This window comes from Dipodomys ordii, unplaced genomic scaffold, assembly GCF_000151885.1.
Source record: "Dipodomys ordii isolate 6190 unplaced genomic scaffold, Dord_2.0 Scaffold1, whole genome shotgun sequence".
NCBI classification, from domain to species: domain Eukaryota; kingdom Metazoa; phylum Chordata; class Mammalia; order Rodentia; family Heteromyidae; genus Dipodomys; species Dipodomys ordii.
Window position 1 is genome coordinate 55,990,611 of NW_012267217.1, and position 19,140 is coordinate 56,009,750.

Consider the following 19,140-nt stretch of genomic DNA (forward strand, 5'->3'; position numbering starts at 1 on the left):
CTCCCCTGTGAAACCCTAACGGCCCGGGCCTCACTTCTGCCCGACCGTAGGAACGGAGCCGCGAGATCAGGAGGCCCAACGTGTGTGGCGGCACTCACTGTAGGTCCGGCCCAAGGCTTGAAAGAGCAGATCGCGCTTTACGCTGACAGTCGGCATGGCGAGGTGAGCGCACCGCGCCTGCGCCCTGGCTCTGAGGACACCCCGCCTCCACCCCCCATGCGTGGGCCTCCGCTTCCCCCGGCTGGTCAGGGCTGTCTGAAGTAGAGCCAATCTCATTCCAAAAATTTTCGGCTACAATTTTTCTATCTATCTATGATGGAAATGCACCTCTTAAGATCACTGCAAGCGTACCTAATTGCCTGAGACTTAAAAGCTTGTAAGGGAGGCATGTTTGCATATAATTGGCTACAGTTTGACAGGCAATATACTGGACAGATCCTGAAGGCCCGAATGCGCCACGCGCTAACGCCGAGGCGGGACGGAAGTGAGGAGGGGCGGGACTTCCGCATTGAGGGGCGTCCTGCTCCGAGGCCTCGAAGGAAAGCGCGGTTGTGCTCCAGGACTTCCTGGAGAGGAGGATCGGGCAAGGCTGGCCGTCACCTTTTACGTCAGCTTCCTCCTTTATTCCGTCCTGGGCCCCTAGGCGTGGTATTCCCGGGCTTTGTTTGAACGGCACAGCCGACCTATCAGGTAGGGGTTGTGACTGGCAAAGGCCTCTTTGGGGAAGAGGACAGGGGTAGTTTTATTTCCCGCCGCCCACTGTCAGCTGCTAGCTCTGTCCTCTGCCAGCATTTCCAGCTCATAACGACCTCTGGTTAGGTCCTGAAAAGATACCCGGAAAGCCCCTGAAGTGTATTTCCAGTGAACCACCAGGAAAGCCGGACGTGGAACTGAGGTTCAAGCGGTTCAGCACTAGCCTTGAGCAGAAAAGCTAAGGGAGAACACCCCGGGCCCTGAGTGTGAGTGCCAGGACTGGCACACAAAGACACCAGCCTCTACGCTCCAGTCCCTGGAAGTTACTTGTGACTTTATAGGGAATCTAGGTTTCTGCAAATCAAGCTAAGAATGTAGAGAGATTGTCGTGGGTTGTCAGGATGGGCCCTGAATGCAATCAAGGGTATCTGTAGAAAGGAATCCGCGCTTAGCGTGTGGCTGCTGCGAACCACGGATGCCAGCTGCCCTCAAAACTTGGAAGACATAGGGTATTTCTTCTGTAGTCAAAGGAGCAAACCTAAACCCACTTGTATTTGTCCCAGTAAACCTGCTTTTAGGGGGTTTTCAGCCTCCAGAAACGTGAGCAAATAAATTTTTACTTTAAACCAACAAGTCTGGTAATTTGTTTCCGAAGCCCCTAAGAACAAAAACACCAAAGTAGGTATTAACGTTATCACCTTTTTACAGATAATGTAACTAAGAGGCAGGTCCAGATGGAAGCCCCAGAGGCCTTTATCCTTTCAACCACAAAGCAAGTGAGGGCTCCACAGCTCTTCACTTGAGGGAGCAGAAAGCTAGCTAGGTGGGATCTAGACCACCCTTTCTGTCAGCCATGCAGGTTGGTTGGTTTGTTTGTCACAGGAAGTCACTTCCCAGTAACTTACAGATGGGCAACATTTCCCAATACCATATACAACTTTTTGTCAAAATTGCTGGTTATATTAAATTATTAAGCATTTCTCTATTAATGCATACTCTCCTATGGGCATTCCAGAGGTCTCTGTGACTTCTGAAAATCAATTTCCTCATTTATAAGATGGAAAAATAATAAAAATCCACACAGAATTTTGTAAGGATTAGAAACAGTTCTCTGAATAATCCTGGGTCTGAAAACCGGGCAGGTATTAAATTTTTTTTCTGTACTTATTATCTATTGGATTCCTGCTAATTTCTAACTTCATTCTCTCCATACCCAAAATTTTCCATTTTGCTTTTTATCCTTACACACATTGCAAATACTATGCACCTTCCTTGTCAAAAGTCTGTTAGAAGATGCTTTTTTCAATACTAGTACTGGAGCTTAAACTCAAGGCTTTGCTCTCTTGCTTGGCTTTTTCCCTCAAAGCTGGTGTTCTGCCACTTGAACCACACCTCCACTTCTGGTTTTGGGCTAGTTAATTAAAGATAGGAATCTCAGATTTATCTGCCTGGTCTGGCTATGAACTACAACTCTCAGATCTCAGTCTTCTGAGTAGCTCAAATTACAAGCATGAGCCACTGGAACCCAGCTATTAGATTCTAATAAAAAAAAATAGAAAACTACACTAGGAGGGTCCATTACATTAGCTGAGTGATAGGAAAGATGCATGGAAATGTTGATATAGTATTTCATAAAATGTAAGTAAGTGTCATTTATTTTAGGACAAACGAGAACAGGAATGAGGTGGCAGCATTTCTTAGAATGAGAGGCTGTTATAAGCCTTTAGAAAAGATTATTTTATTAGAAATTAGGGAGATGAAATAATGAAACACATTTTTTTACACACCAGGTTGGTAAAATTCTTAAGAATGTGGGAGAAAAATGGAGCATGTGCATACCCAGCAACACAACAACTGCACCCCTAGGAATAACCAATAAAGAAATGATTCCTGGTGCACCAGAAGACACACAAAAAAAGTTCATGATTGCATTATTGATTGTAACAAAAAGTTGGAAACAACCAAATATCCATGAATACCTGAATGAGTAAACAAGGACAAATCAGTGAAACACTCCTGCCAAAATGAACTATAGCACATACTAAAGTGTATACATCTTAAATCATAGCAAAGAAAAAAAAGTCAGAAGAATATATACAGTATAATGCTGCCTATAGAAAAATTAAAAAATAGGGGGCTGGGAAGGTGGCTCAGTGGTAGAGCGCTTGCCTTGCATGCATGAGGTCCTGGGTTTGATTCCTCAGCACCACATAAGCAAAAAGAAAAAAGCCGGAAGTGGTGCTGTGGCTCAAGTGGTAGAGCGCTAGCCTTGAGCTGAAGAGCTGAGGGACAGTGCCCAGGCCCAGAGTTCAGGCCCCACGACCGGACCCCCCTCCCCCTCCAAAAAAAGAAAAAAAAAAGACAAATTTAAAAATAGGCTAACTCTAGGATCAGGATGCACCCAAAGAACTGTATGTTAAAGCCCAATACCCAAATAGTGCTAAAGGAAAATGGCAAAAACTTTAAGAGGTGGGGACCAGTGAGAGTTACTGAGCTTATTGGACCCTGCTCTTGAGAATTGTCTCTTCTACTCTCTCTTTTGCTTATAGAACATGAGTTGAGTGGTTTTACTCTGCTATATGTTCCTGCCATAATGTGCTATCACATACCCAAAGCCACAGAGCCAAAACCATAAGCTAGAATAAACCTTTTCTTGAAGACCCAAGAAAGTAGATGATCTGGTGTGAAGGCCTGGGAAGATTGGCCTGGGATTACAGGTGTAAGCCAAAGCACCTGGCTAAATAATTAACTTTCATTGTAAAATGCATGTATGCAGATTAGTGTGAACAAAAATGAAACCCTGGGGTGTGAGATTTTCTTTACTGTTTCTCTTACAGTCTAAAAAATTGGAATTAATAGTTATTGATTATATTATGATTTTTAAAAACATGTATAGAAAATACAGTTATGCATGGTGACAGTGGCTCATGCCTGTAATGCTAGTTACCAAGGAGGCTGAGATCTGAGGACTGCAGTTCAAAGGTAGCCTGGGCAGGAAAGTCAGAAAGATTCTTATTTCCAGTTAACCACCAAAAAGCCAAAAGTGAAGCTTGTGCTCAAGTGGTAGAATACTAGGTTTGAGGAAAACAACTCAGGGACAATACCTAGGCTCTGAGTTCATGCCCCAGGGCCAGCACAACAACAACAAAACCTTTAAGGAAATGGAGGTGTGACTTGAGGTAGAACACCAGCCTTGAGTGAGAAAGACTTGAGTGAGAGTATGAGGCCTTGAGTTCAAGCCCCAATACTGAGACAAAAAAAAACAATTCTCCAAAACTAATAAACCAATTAATAGAGGGGAAAGCAGATAAAGAGACATCTCAGAAGAAGTAAGAATGGCAAGCAGATACATGAGCAAATAGTCAATATCCTTGGCCATAAAGGAAGTGCAAATCAAAACAACATTGAGATTCCATCTCGCCCCAGTTAGATCGGCCAATATTGAGAATTGCAACCTTTGTTGCAATTTTTGAGATGCCTCAAAAAAGTTAAACATAGAACTTTCTCTAGGATCCAGTCAGTCATATCACTCTTAGGCATCTACCCAGAATGTCACATACCAGGATACCATAAAGACACTTTTACGTCCATGTTCATTATTATACCACTCACAACAGCCAAGTTGTGGAAATAGCCCAGATGCTCTATAATAGATGAGATGGATCAAAAAATATGTAGTATGTATTCACAATGAAATTTTACTCATCCATTAGAAAGACCCTCGATCCTCAGATCTCAAACTCCTAAGTAGCCAGGATGATGAGCTGCCAATACCTGCCCTCCTCCTCCAAATATATTCTGAACTATTTTTTGTCTTATACCACATTGCTTTCCTACTTCTGTCTGGGCCCTCAATGGTGAAAATTGATTTCATGGCTGTAAGGAGATTTATAAAGAGATTGAGGTTTACTCTTCAGCAATAATTAGCTGGGTTGTTTTGAGCAAATCACTTGGCTCTGTGCTCTCAGTTTTTCTATGAAATACATAGTTTAGAATGTTAAGCTTCTGTTTTCCTGTTAGTCTTAATGCTAGATATCAAGAAGAGTCATAGAAAAAGACAGCTTGAAGAGTTAACACTATTTCAATCTAATAATCATTTTACCCCCAATAACCCAGCAAACAATATGTTTACAAATAAATGCATGTTGAATGTTGAAGAATAAGCAAATGACTGAATTGTTGATGAAAATGATGGGTTGTGGCACTGATTGGGCCCTAGAGGGCCCATGCTTGACTTCAGCAGGCTGTGTGATGTGAGGGTTCTTTTCTACAACCTCAGCTCTCTGGAGAAATGACAAAAGCATTATCACATATAGTCCAAGTGATTAGGATTTAGAGTTGGCCAGTAGATTATGAATCCAATTAATCAACCACTCCTACTATTTAGCTCTCCCATCACATACCAAGTCCATCTTCATTCTCACTAGCTTCCACAGGAGGTGAGGCCATCGTACTCAACATTCATCCTACAAGTCTCCTCTGGGGTCTTCTTGCTTCCTCTCCTTGTCATATCTGAGCTAGTCTAAATAAGTGCATGTTATCTTTTTTTTTCATTTATGGGGCTTGAACTTAGGACCTGAGTGCTGTCCCTGAGCTTTTTTTTTGCTCAAGGCTAAAGCTCTACAACTTAAAGCTACAACTCCACTTCTGGTTTTGATTGGAGATAAGAGTCACAGGGCCTTTCCTGCCTAGGCTGGTCTCGAACCATGTGATCCTCAGATCTCAGCCATCTGAGTAGCTAGGATTACAGGCGTGAACCACCTGCATCCATTGACTATTATTCTTCCTCAAGGAGCCTATACAGTTTGTTCTGGGCCTTGTTACACAGTTGTACATGTACTTATTTTCTATTTCTCCTACAAGACTATGCCTCAGGAAGACCTCTCTCACTAGCAGGCAAGTCAATGAGTGAACATGTGGGAACTCTCAAAGGCACCACAATTGCGTTTTAACTCACCTTTGCATCCTCAACACCAAAGACATTGTCCAGTTGATGTTTGTTCCTGTGAGGTTAAAAATATAATAATAAAAGGCAAGAAAAGAGTAGACAAAGAATGGCTCAATGTCAGCACGGCTAATTAGGATAAAAAACCTGCAAGGGGAAGCCTCTAACCAAAGCTAGAGCCTCATGCCTTGCTTACAATCTGAAATATTTATAATGGACCTGAAAGAATGCTGGAATTGTCTAGTGGAGGTGGTTTGAAAGTAACTAATGGTGGGACAGATGATGGGAAATAAGGTCACAATTGGAGAAAGGAAGGGAGCCAAGCCAGGATATCTCTTCAAGGTCCACCCTGGAAGTAGATTTTGGTCTGCTGCCTGCCTCTTGAATTTATCTGGTCTGGGAAAGAGGACAAGGCAGGCGTGTTAGTGAATGGAGGCACTGTTCTGGTGCCTCAAGATAAGGGCACCTGGTCTTTGGGATCTAACATAGGGATGTGGGCAGGCAAACGTGAGGAAGCAGCTCAGTCAGCCCCCCAGGACTGGGGGGTGATGTGGAGACCAGCATCAGTAAGCTCAGCCTTGCTCCCGCTGCAACCTGGGTACCTTCAACCATTGCCCCAGCTTTGATGGTTCTGGAGGAAGGGGTGCATCGCCCACGATTAGCTGAAAACTAGTCCGATTCTGCTGGCAATCTCAGGCCCCTTTGCAAGACTGCAGGAGTCCCTGGCCCTCCGCGGTTCCTTGAGCCCCGCAGGTGCGGGGACCAGGCCCTGTGCTATTAGCCAATGGAGGTGATTGGCCCCTCAGCACTGCCAGCAAGCCCTCCACCCAGGTAACGTTCTGGCTCCACGTCCTCCTTCCCCCTCCTCTTCTCCCTCCCCCTCCTCCCTACACCCCACCTTCCCTCTACCCTGCACCTCCCAACCCTGTCTCTCCCTCCTCCTCCCCTTCCCCCGTCCCCGTCCCCTCCCCCTCCGGCCACTGGCATCCCACTGGTGCAGTGGGTGCCTTCGTTCTTCCCCGCGAGGACCTCATCACTGCTGGCCAACACTATGACCGTGGACCCGGCCAGCGGTGACTCGTAAATGGGAATGCGATGCCCGGATCCTTAAGACTGTCCCTTGTCTCTTCACCCAAGGCCGCGTTAGCTTTTCCGTGAACCCACGCAAAACCTGCCGAGTGGGGGACTTCACCTGACCCGGGAGCCCGCCCAGATTCCCGTGTTAGGCCCAACAGCCATCCCTGGACGGTGCACATGGCCTAGCTGAGCGCTTGCTTTCATGTTTGATGCGCTGCGCATGCACCAAAGAGGAGGGCATGGGAAGTATGAGGGTTACCAGGAGCCCTTCTGTGAGAGTTTAGACTTTTTTTTTTGGTACCAGTACAGGACTTGAACTTGGAGCTTGGGTGCTGAGCCTTTTCACTCAAGGCTGGCACTCTACCGCTTGAGCCACAGCTTTATTTTGGTAATTAATTGGAGTCATGAGGTTCACAGAGTTTACTTCTGAGGCTGGCTTTGAGCCACAAAGATTTCAGCCTCTGGAGTAGCTAGGCTGGCAGGCTTGAGCTACCAGTGCCTGGCTTGGATTTGAGTAGCTAGGCTGGCAGGCTTGAGCTACCAGTGCCTGGCTTGGATTTCGCTTTTCTTTGACAGGACTGGGGATGGGTCTTGTACTTGACTCTACCACTTGAGCCACGCCCCTGTTTGAATTAGATGCTTCTGAAATCAGAAGTCATTTTTATGCTACGATCACAAATTGCACACTGTCGAGACAGAAGTATTAATGATAACAATAAATTTATTATTTAGAATAGCAGCCTCAGTTTAAAAAATACACTAAGTCAGTTGCTCATGCCTGTAATCCTAGAAACTCAGGAGGCTAAGATCTGAGGATCACCACTCAAAGCCAGAAAGGGCAGGAAAGTCCATGTGACTCTTCAATTAACTACTATAAAGGTCAGAAGTAGAGCTGTGGCTCAAGGGATAGAACTCTTGCCTTGAACAAAAAAGCCCAAAGTCAGTACCCAGAACCAGCACAAAACAAAAACAAAACAAAACAAACAACAACAACAAAAACCCACACTGAGCTACTCTGGGGTGCATGAGTGCTAAAGAAGTAATTCAAAACATTGACTCAGCACTGGTGGCTCGTGCGGGGGTTATGATGTTCAAAGTCAAGAAAAGCATGACCACATGTGAATACATGCTTAGACTAAGATCTTTTACTGAATGGGTTTATTTCCTTATTTATTCCAACATCTTAATTTATATACAGACATACACACTGCACGAATTTTGATAAGGAGGCACACAATTTGATAAGGAATCACCATCACATTAATAGAGTATATTAACTCACTGTTTTCTAGTTCATGTGGGTAGACTTGTTTTATAGAGAGTATTATTTTGAATTGGAAGGAGAGTGGAAGAGTGGCAGAGTCACCATCCCCAAAGATTTCTCTTATCCCCCCTTCCTTGGCCCCTGTCTCCAAGCAGCTGTTGATCTATTCTCTGTCACTACAAATGAGTTTGTACCTCTAGTTTTGTATAAATGGATTTCCATCACCATCATATGTACTTGTTTTTTGTCCAGCTTCTTTCAACTCAGTGTGTGTGTGTGTGTGTGTGTGTGTGTGTGTGTGTGTGCACGCACGCGGGTGGCCAGTCATGGAGCTCAAACTCAAGGCCTCATACTATTGCTTAGCTTTTCCCATTCAAGCTGGGCATTCTACTCCATACCTCCACTTCCTGGCATATTATTTTGAGATTCATTCTTTTTTCCCCCCCGAAAAAAGTTGGATGGAATTAGCCTAGGTCCTCACCATTTCCATACACATTTTAGAATTATCTTCTCAATTAAAAATAAAAGTTTTGATTTTATGGCCAGAGAAGTTGAGCATTTCTTCATGTGTCTACTGGCCATTCTTATTTCCTCTTCAGAGAAGTCTCTCTTTAAGTCTTATTAATGGGGCGGTTGTTTCTTTGAAGATTTGCTTTTGGGGGATTTAATTTTTTAGATATGAGGTCCTTGTCTGTTATGTGGCTAGTGAAGATCTTCTCCCAATCTGTGGGCTTCATACTGATCTTGCTAGCTATGTCCTTTCCCATGCAGAAGCTCTGCAATTTAAAACAATCCCATTTGTCCAACATTTCTTTGATTTGTTGTGTTTCTGGGCTGTGCCAAGGAGCCCTAGAGTTTCTCCAATTCCTTTCTGTAATGTTTTCAGGGTGTCTGCTTTGACTTCGAGGTCTTTGATCCATTTGGAATTGATTCTAGTGCAAGAGGATAGTTTTCTACAGGTGTTTAACCAATTTTGCCAACACCATTTACTGAAGAGGCTGTCTTTCTTCCATTCTATATTTTGGCTCCCTTACAGAAGATTAGATGGCTATAGGTTTGTGGATTTATTTCTGGGCCTTCAGTTCTATCCCATTGGTCCTCAGGTTTGTTCTTGTGCCAGTACCAAGCTGTTTTGATTACTATGGCTTTGTACTAGAGTTGAAGTTTGGTATTGATATTTCTCCAGCACTGTTCTTTCTGCTAGGGACTGTTTTTGCTGTTCGGGGTCTTTTATTCTTCCATATGAATTTTTGGATTGCTTCTTCTATTTCATTGAAGAAGGAAGTTGGGAAATTAATAGATATTGCATTGAATTTGTAGATAGCCTTTGGCAGTATTGCCATTTTACAATGTTAATCCTCCCAATCCAGGAACATGGGCGGTTTTTCCATGTCCCTACATCTGCTATAATTTCCTTTTTCATGTTTTAAAATTTTTCATCATAGAGATCCTTCACCTTACCCAGTTAGAATTGCTATAATCAAGAAATCTAATAACAACAGATGCTGGAAGGGATGTGGCCAAAAGGGAACCCTACTGCGCTTTTGGTGGGAGTATAAAGTTGTTCAACCACTCTGGAAAGCAATGTGGAGGTTCCTCATAGAGCTCCACATAGAGCTCCCCTATGACCCTGCAATCCCACTTCTGGGTATTTACCCAAATGATCACAAACAAGGCCATACTAAAGCTACCAGCACAACTATGTTTATTGCAGCATTATTTACCATAGCTAAGATATGGAACCAACCCAGATGCCCCTCAGTAGATGAATGGATCAAGAAAATGTGAGACACACACACACACACACACACACACACACACACACACACACACACACACAATGGAATTCTATGCTCCCATTAGAAAGAATGATACCACTCCATTTGTTAGGAAATGAAAGACTTAGAAAAAATCATATTAAGTGAAGTCAGACCCAAAGAAATTTAGGTCCTGTGGTTTCCCTTATTTGCAATAACTAGTATATGTCTAGGATAATCTTATCAGATGAGCAGAAAAGGTAAAAAACTATGTACATATGACCATATAAGATGATGCTAAGTGAAATGCACCCCAAGATATGGACACAGGCGTTTTTCTTTGTTGTTGTTGTTTTGAATGTACTATGTGATTTTTTTTGTTTCTTTTGTATGTTTTCCCCTTATGGTATATCCCCTGTTGTCATGGTTCTTGTTTTTGGTACCCTGCATCTTGTATATACATTTATCTAATTTGGGGAGTGGAAGGGGAATAACAAAATGTTGAAACAAGGACACAGGTTGCACCATTGCAACAATGATATTCAACAATGATACTCAAAGACACTATGTTGGAAATGATCTTTGAGATGGGGGTGGGAGGAATAGTAGGGAAACAAACAAAGGAAGACATAACAATGTTGGACAAGAAATGTAGTCATTACCTTACTCATGTAACTGTAAACTCTCTGTAGAGCATCTTTAAATAAAATAAAAGAAAAAGAAAAAAAGAAAAGTTTGCTAAGACTTTCTTGGAATTACCTTATGGTGTATTTTGACTCTTATATGATTTGTTTTGTTTTTATATTTTTGAGACAGAGTCTTTTTATGTAGTCCAGGGTAGTTTTAGAACTTGAGATCCTCCTGTCTCACCTTACTAAATGCTGGGATTACAGGAATATACCACCACACTTGGCTTGCAAGGGTTTATTTATCCCAGGAGTACATTTCAGAGTATATTTGTGAATCACCTGTGGAGTTTTATTAAAACATAGAATTCACCAGGCACCATTGTCTCACGGCTGTACTCCTACCGATTCCAGTGGCACAGATCTGAGCAGGAAAGGCCATTATGAGATTCCTTTGCCTAATTAACCACCCAAAAGCTGGAAGAAATGGCTTAAGTGGTAGAGTGCTAGCCTTGAGCACAAAAGCTCAGAGACAGTGCCCAGGAAAGATCCTGTTCTAATTTCAGCGATTGCTCCACTAACAACTTTTCTTTTCTTTTCTTTTTTTTTCAGGTTGTAACAATTTAATCTCAATCAATTCAAGGTGTCCACTCACTCCAATCCTTGAGGAGATCTGATATCTGCTAGCTGTGACCTTCTGCTTCCCTCATCTCTAATGCTTATTCCCCCTGTGGGCTTCTGTCTAGAAAGACAGCAGCTGAATTCTCTCACCCGCCAGGTCTGTCCTTTACTTGGTTGCTTTTGTTCTTTTCTTGATCAAGTGGAAGGATCTGGTTGTTCTTGCATCTGTTTGGCCTGTTGTCCACTAACAACTTTTCTTAGCATTTGAGGTCCTTGAGTTGTATTGGCACCTTTTTAATCTTCTTCAAGTTGGAAATGTTTGAGGGGGAATAGTTTCAAATTCACTCGAGTGATTCATACTAAATGTCCAGACTGACATGAACACCAGTGTGCCTCCTTTCTAATGAACTATCTGTACATATAGCATGTAGCTCTATGAAGTGTTTGTCTTAAGTTTGGAAACCTTTCTGAACTACTTAAACAAGGGGCTAGTTTTTTGGGGGGGGGGGTTGGTGGGTTGTGGGGCTTGAACTCTGGGCTTGCGCATTGTCCCTGAACTCTTCAGCTCAAGGCGAGCGCTCTACCTCTTGACCCATAGCACCACTTCCATTTTTCTAGTGGTTTATTGGAGGTAAGAGTCTCACGGACTTTCCTGCTCAGGCTGGCTTTGAACCGAGATCCTCAGATCTTAGCCTTCTGAGTAGCTAGGATTACAGGTGTGAACCACCAGTACCCGGCTAGCTAGTTTTAACTAGAATCTTGATATGACTTCCCTGTCTTCTTTTGGCAAAGAAATATATTGAATAATTAATAGAGTTGCTTTAAAATAAGAATAATTTGTTCTTTGTTATGCTTTTTAAACATAGTGTGACATAGACCCACATATGAAGAAAACCAGGCTGCCAAATTTCACAGAAGTGTTTGAAATTTGTCTTTTAGCACTAGTGTGAAGGGCTGGATATGGAACCCTAGTAAAAGGCTGGGAAGACAACTTACGTAATATCTGGGTGCATCCAGGTATTTGTAGATTTCAGTATAATACTGAGTAGTTTCGTTACCCTTAAATAATTCTTTTTTTATTTTTATTTTTTGGGTCCGGTCGTGGGGCCTGAACTCTGGGCCTGGGCACTGTCCCTCAGCTCTTCAGCTCAAGGCTAGCCCTCTACCACTTGAGCTACAGCGCCACTTCCGGCTTTTTTCTTTTTGCTTATGTGGTGCTGAGGAATTGAACCCAGGGCCTCTTGCATGCAAGGCAAGCGCTCTACCACTGAGACACCTTCTCAGCCCCCCTTAAATAATTCTTGATCCACCTTATTTATCCCTTCCCATTCCCTAACCTCTCACCTTTTCATTACATCTACAGTTTTGCCTTTCCCAGAATGCCATGGAATTGGAATAACAGAGAACCAACCTTTTCAAATTGGCTTCTTTAACTTAATAATACACATTTAGAGTTCCTTTATGTCTTTTCGCGGCTTGATAATGCATTTCTTTTTAGTGGTTGAAAATTTTTCCTTGTCTAGGTGTACTTTGTTTATCCATTCACCTTCTAAAAAAGAAAACATTGCTTCCAAGCCTTGGCAATTACGAATAAAGTTTCTATAAAATACCCAAAGGAGGTTTTCAGGTGGACCTACCTAAGTTTTCAACTCCCATGGGTAAATACCCAGAAGCGTAATTGCTGAACTGGAATGGGAATGGTAAAACCACATTTTCTTTGGTAACCAACTACCAGTGTTTTACTTTAGCCATACCATTTTGTGTTCCCATTAGCAATGAATGAGAGTTGATCAAAATCTTGCCAACATTTGTTGTTGTCAGTGTTCTGGATTTTGGCCATTTGCCTAGGGATTTATTAGCATCTCACTGCTTTAATTTACATTTCCCTGATGACATATGAGAAGCATCATTTTTATATGCTTATTTGCTATCTGTAAAATGTTAATGAGGTGTCTTGAAAGATCTTTGTCTTATTTTTTATTTTTACAATTGTTACTATTAAGATGTTGTACAGAGAGGCTACCATTTCATAAGTCAGGTAATGAGTACATTTTGTTTTTAGAATGTCATCTCTTTCTTTACTTTCCCTCAGTTTTTACCTCCCATCCCTGCCCACAAGTTACATAGGTCATTTTCCACATAGTGTATACTAAATAGCATGATTATATTTGTTTACCTTTCCTGCTTCCCTTTCTGCACTGATCTTTACCCCTCCAGGAGAAAAACCCAAAGCAAAAACAAACACCACCTCCAACAACAACAATGACAACCAAAAACCATAGTTTTTTTTTTTCGGGGGTGGGGGGAGGGAGGGAGGAGTTTAACTGTATTTTTTTTTTGTCTTTTCTTTTTTGGTACTGTGGATTGAACCTAGGATGATACACTTGCTAGGCAAACATTTTGCCACTGAGCTACATCATAGCCCTATGTTTTAGTTGGGCTCTCTCCTTATGGTGGAATTTTGGAATTAGAGTTCTATGTATGTTTTGGATAATAGTTCAAAGATACACATATATATATATATATGCACACATAATTCTATTTATATGTATGTATGTATATATATATATAATTTCTTCTACTTTGTGGCTTATCTTTTCATTTTCTTGACAGAGCTATTTTTAGAGTAAACATCTCCTAGCAAGCACAAGGCACTGAGTATAAAATAAAATAAAATTATTTGCAGCCAGATGCTGGTAGCTCACACCTGTGATCCTAGCTACTCAGGAGGCTACGATCTGAGGATTGTGGTTGGAAACCAGCCCAAGCAGGAAAGTCCATAAGACTCTTATCTCCAATTAAGTACCAGAAAACCAGAAGTGACACTGGTGCTGAAAGCAGTACAGTGCTAACCTTGAGTGAAAGAGCCCAGGGACAGCGACCAGACATCAAGCTCAGCACTGGGCTTAGAATGTAACATCAGGAATTTTGAGGCTAAACATGATAAATTAAGAGAAGGACTTTTCATCTTCACAGTGCTTTTTGTAGACTTTAAAACTGAAACAAAAAATTTCAGACAATACCTGACCAGATCTACTGAGATGGGCCACCTAAAAGAACTTTCAGAGCTGTAATGAGATTTCTTAATATAAGGAATCTTCATTGTGGCTTCTTTTAAGCCATTGAGTTGGTAAAATGAAGTCATGTGTGTTTTCATATAATTTCTCACATAAGGTAAATCATATTCAGTAATTAAAGTGCTCTATGAATTTAAGGGCCCATTGTTATAGGAGTCTTGATTTTATGACAAAGCATAATGGAATTCACATTTTGTTAGTTCCTCAATCCTCAGTAATTATTAGTATATGATAATTACATTTTCTCCAAGGACTCTATTGTTGCTTGTATAAAGTGTGTGTGTATGTGTGTGTGTGTGTTCATATGAACATGCAAGAAATAAGCAATAGAAATTAAGTAATACAAAAGAGGATTCTATCCATTTAAGTATTATCCTTTTGAAATTTGGACCTATAAAACTAAAAACTAAATTTATAAAACTTTTTTTTGTATTTTATTTATTGTGAAAGTACTGTACAGAGGGGTTACAATTACATGGGCAAGATAATGAGTACATTTCTTATCAAGTATTGTAGCCTCCTCCTTTATTTCCCCTTTCCATCCCTTCCCATCCTTCCCCCACCCCCTCACCCAATCCTCCCCGCTCCTCCTCCCCCCCACACCAAAGTTGTAAAGTTCATTTTTCGACATAATGACTTGTACATCTCATTGTTGCAATGGGTCCACCTGTATCCCTATTTAATTGATTTGTTTTTCCCCTTCCCCTCCACAAATTATACTGACATCAAATACAGTGAAAGCAGGGGTTATACTGTGGGGGAGGGACATTAATTTATAAAACTTTAAATGTAGCTAATGCAGATGGTCTTAGCACTTCAAGCTAGTATTTCCAATTAAAATTGTATAAATGTAGGGGCTGGGAAGATGGCTCAGTGGTAGAGCGCTTGCCTTGCATGCCTGAGGCCCTGGGTTCGATTCCTCAGCACCACATAAGCAAAAAGAAAAAAGTCACAAGTGGCACTGTGGCTCAAGTGGTAGAGTGCTAGCCTTGAGCTGAAGAGTTGAGGGACAGCACCCAGGCCCCACGCCCGGACCCCCCCTAAAAAAACAAAAATAAATAAAATTGAATAAATGTAAATTAGTGTAAGGATAAAATAATATGTAATCAACTTATTTTTCAAAAGATTACAGTAAATTTTTGGTTTAAACCTACACTTTGTTCATTTTGTATATATTCTGTATTCTAATTTCGCCATTGTGATGTGTCTTTATACTGTGTCAGAAATGTTTATGAAGTTCTAATTTATTTGTAGGTTATGTATGATAGCATTGCTTAAGATTGTCTCCTTTGTAAAATTTGAAGGTGCAATCAAAAGCTACTAGTTTTTGAATGCCAAGAAATTATCTAATATTTTAAGCTTTTCCTTTCTGTATATTACTTACTAAACAACTTTTTTGTATTTAGACATTTACATCAAATTGCTGAACAAGATTAAAAATCATATTAATGCAAAATTTTAAATGTCTATTTGAGGATTGGTTATATATTCCAAGTATTTTGATATCATGACTGAAATATAGGAATGTTCAATAAGTACTGATCCAATGAAAAATAAATTAATGAATGCATCTTTTATATCCAGATGTCATAAAAATTATGGATTAAATAAATGATAAATAATAGCCTTAGTAAAAAGAGGAAAGAAGGGAGAGAGGAAGGGAGAGAGAGAGGAAGGCAGGAAAGAAGTAAAGGAAGGAAGGAAGGAAAAAGGAGGATTGGTTCTGCTCTGAGCCAGTGGAATTCTCTGATTAGTGAAGCCATGATTCTACCAATTGTGAGAATAAAAGTAACCTGAAATGTTTTAAATGTATACAGAAACCTGAGCTCAGCTTGATGGCTCTCATTTCAACTTGAGATTCAGTATATTGGCTTTTCAGCTTGATCAACTTACTGACAAGCCATGAAGTATAGTAACTTACAAAGTGCCTTTATTATAGACATTATATGTAGGATAATTATTACTGTCAGTGTGGTTCCTAACTATAAATAAAAAGGAGTAGGTTTTTGTTTGTTTGTTTGCCAATCCTGGGTGTGGATTCAGGGCCTAGGCACTGTCCCTGAGCCTCTATGGTCGCACTCTACCACTTGAGCCAGAGCACCACTTCTGGCTTTTTATGTGTATGTGGTACTGCTAGGCATGTACTCTGCCACTAAGCCACATTCCCAGCCCAGGAGTAGGTTTTTGTTTTTTGTTTTTTAAATATGATTTCAACCTCAGTGAGTGGTCTTTAACTTTCAGATTCCATTACTTCTTTTCCTTTTCTCATTGTCATTGCCATTATCACTGTGGCTTTCAGGTTGTTTGGGAACCCTCAAATGCACCCCAGTGTAGTGGTGGATATATGATGCACCAGAGAATGCACTAACCCGCAAATCTACCAGAAAATTTAGTATGTGGCCTCTAGAGGGTGCACTAGGAAAAAAAAAAAGCATCCTTTCTTTCCTGGGTTTATAGACATTGGGTCACATCTGCATTTGTGGCTTGTTGCTAGTTAATTGGAGATAAGAGCCCAGGCAGACAAAATCTGATTGTGGCTTCAAGCCACAATCCTCAGATCTCAGCCTTCTGAGTAGCTAGGATTACAAATGTGAGCCATTATCTTCTTCTAAATTATTATTATCTTCTAAAGCCCTGTTTGTTGTTATTGACTAAGGTGGTAATAATTCAAGAGAAGTCCATCTTTAAAGATGGACTTTTAAAGATGATAATCTAGAAATATTATTTGAGCTTTAGTTGCGGTATGCATTTATTTTTGAAATGTCTCCAGTTTCTATTTGAATGGGAACTGATTACTCTCAAGAATAACTGCTGTTGGGCTGGGAATGTGGCTTAGTGGTAGAGTGCTTGCCTAGCACGTATGAAGCCCAGGGCTGTATTCCTCAGTACCACATAAATAGAAAAGGATAGACCTGGCGCTGTGGCTCAAGGGGTAGAGAAGCTCAGGGACAGTGCTCAGGCCCTGAGTTCAAGCCCCAGGAATGGGGGAAAAAACTGCTGTTGAATTACAGGTAGAATCTAGTTTTAAAAATAAAGTTTTTGGTACTCAATGATGAATCTGTTTCTCTATACCAATTGGGAATAGCAGTTCTTAAACAAGTTACATCAAAGTCTGTGAAGGAAATCCAGATCTTTATATAATAGATGTCTTTATCACAATCACCACCTACGCACCCATTAAGGTGAAAGCATCTTTTGTGTCATTATCTATGTTTATATGGATTCTCATATTGACTTGGTTCATTTTTAAAAGTTGCGTTCTTGGGAGAATTGAAAGGGGGAAAAGTGGGGGGGGGAGGAAGCTAAAGGAAAGGAAGATGGGTGTGGTCTGTGTGTGGTAGTTGTACTTAAAATCCTGCCACTCAGGAAACAGAGGCAGGCTTAGTAACAAGTAGGGAGATAGGGAGGTCAGAAGATAAATAGGTAGACAGACAGATGGATGGACAGACAGACAGACAGACAGACAGACAGACAGACAGACAGACAGACAGACAGACAGACAGACAGACAGATAGACAGATAGACAGATAGATAGATAGATAGATAGATAGATAGATAGATAGATAGATAGATAGATAGATAGATAGATAGATAGATAGATAGATAGATAGTGGTAGATTTATAGATGCTGATAGGCATGATAAAATGATTGATGGATAGAGGACAGATACAGAAATACACATAGAGTAACATGGCTCCTCAGATTTGGAAGGAGACCAGAGAGTTGAAAATGAAATGCAGCATTCACCAAAACTTTGTGATACTAGGATTCTTTTTTTTTTTACCATGGATGATTCATGTAACATAATCCAAACAGTAAATTTAAAAAAAGTCTTTCAGAAGAATAGGATTTCATATTCATGGGAATAAGCTGTAAGTCTGGAAAGCAAGTAGATTCTGTCGAGTCAGTTCTTCGAACTACCCAGTTGGGTGACGCTTTCCTGAGGGAAGCAGCTTGCCATACATAGCCTCTAGTCAGCTTTTGCCTCCATTGACAAAGATGTATTTGACCAAGGGGGAAATGGAGTTTCTCAACCTGAGCTCTTTATAAAGGCTGGAAAACACCAGCTCTTATTTTCATTCATGCTTGTCCAGTGTGCTTCTCTTAAAGATTCTGAGGAAGGGAACAGTCCTTTGCGCCTTCCTCTACCTTCACCCAAATGATTAGGAGTACTTGTCAGTGGCATCCTCAGGATCCCATTCATATCTAAAAACCCTTAAAAACATAAGCTCAGGCCAGCCACTGGTGGCTCAGGCCTGTAATCCTAGCCACTCAAGAGGCTGAGATCTGAGGATCACAGTTTGAAGCCAGCACAGGCAGGAAAGTCTGTGAGAAAACAAAATGTGGTACTGTAGATCAAAGTGGCAGAATACTAGCCTTGAGCACAAAAGCTCAGTGACAGCACCCAGCCGTAACTTCAACCCCCTCAACGGACACACACACAACCATAAACTCAGAATAGGGACACTTGTGAAGACCCAGCTGTTGTGACTAGAAGAGCTGAGGATGGAACCTGGACAGCTAAGAGCAGTTGTACTTTGGGGGGCCAGGACCTCAGGACTTTGGGTGCTTAAAGATGTTTATGTGAAAAAACAGAAGTCTAGCATAGAAGCATTTACAATTCCATAAACAGAAGTTAAGCTATGTACCAACCCAAATGCCACAAAAGAATAAAGCACAACATGATCATTGAAATCCAGTTTTGAACTATGTTCAAACAATTTTAAATGAAGACACTTAAAGTTCAGAGTTCTTTCTTGGCTGTATCCCTAACAGGAGCTCTCCCTACCCCATGTCAGTCAAGATTCAGGTGGCTTTCAGAGTAGCAAGTTTTTCTGTGAACCCTCTTCTCCCCTTGCCACCCAAGTAGGAGTTTATTAACTTAAGTAATCTCTACCTCACATCACAAGAAGCCAGGAAATACTACTTGTATTTATTCCTTAGTTATAATTATATGGATCCAATGAAACCCACATAGTCTCTCCATCCTTTAGTTCCCTCTTACCTTACTGACCACTCTGTGATCTCTGTGATTCTCATGAGCACTGTAATCGTTTTCTCCCACAATGCCCTATTAAT

The 19,140-nt window shown here is 41.2% G+C and overlaps 1 protein-coding gene across 2 annotated transcripts in view; it reads right to left on the bottom strand.

The window, feature by feature from the left end:
* Farsb (phenylalanyl-tRNA synthetase, beta subunit) overlaps positions 1-183 on the bottom strand; it is a 65,807-nt gene extending 65,624 nt beyond the window's left edge. The window contains exon 1 of one of the 2 annotated variants that reach the window (XM_013010902.1): positions 99-183. Coding sequence is in view for 1 of the 2 variants with exons in the window: in XM_013010895.1 (XP_012866349.1) it covers positions 99-156 (58 nt within the window). In the remaining variant the exon portion in view is untranslated. The remainder of the gene's footprint in view (positions 1-98) is intronic. The other variant, XM_013010895.1, reaches the window with a different exon arrangement.
* Positions 184-19,140: the final 18,957 nt, after the last annotated feature.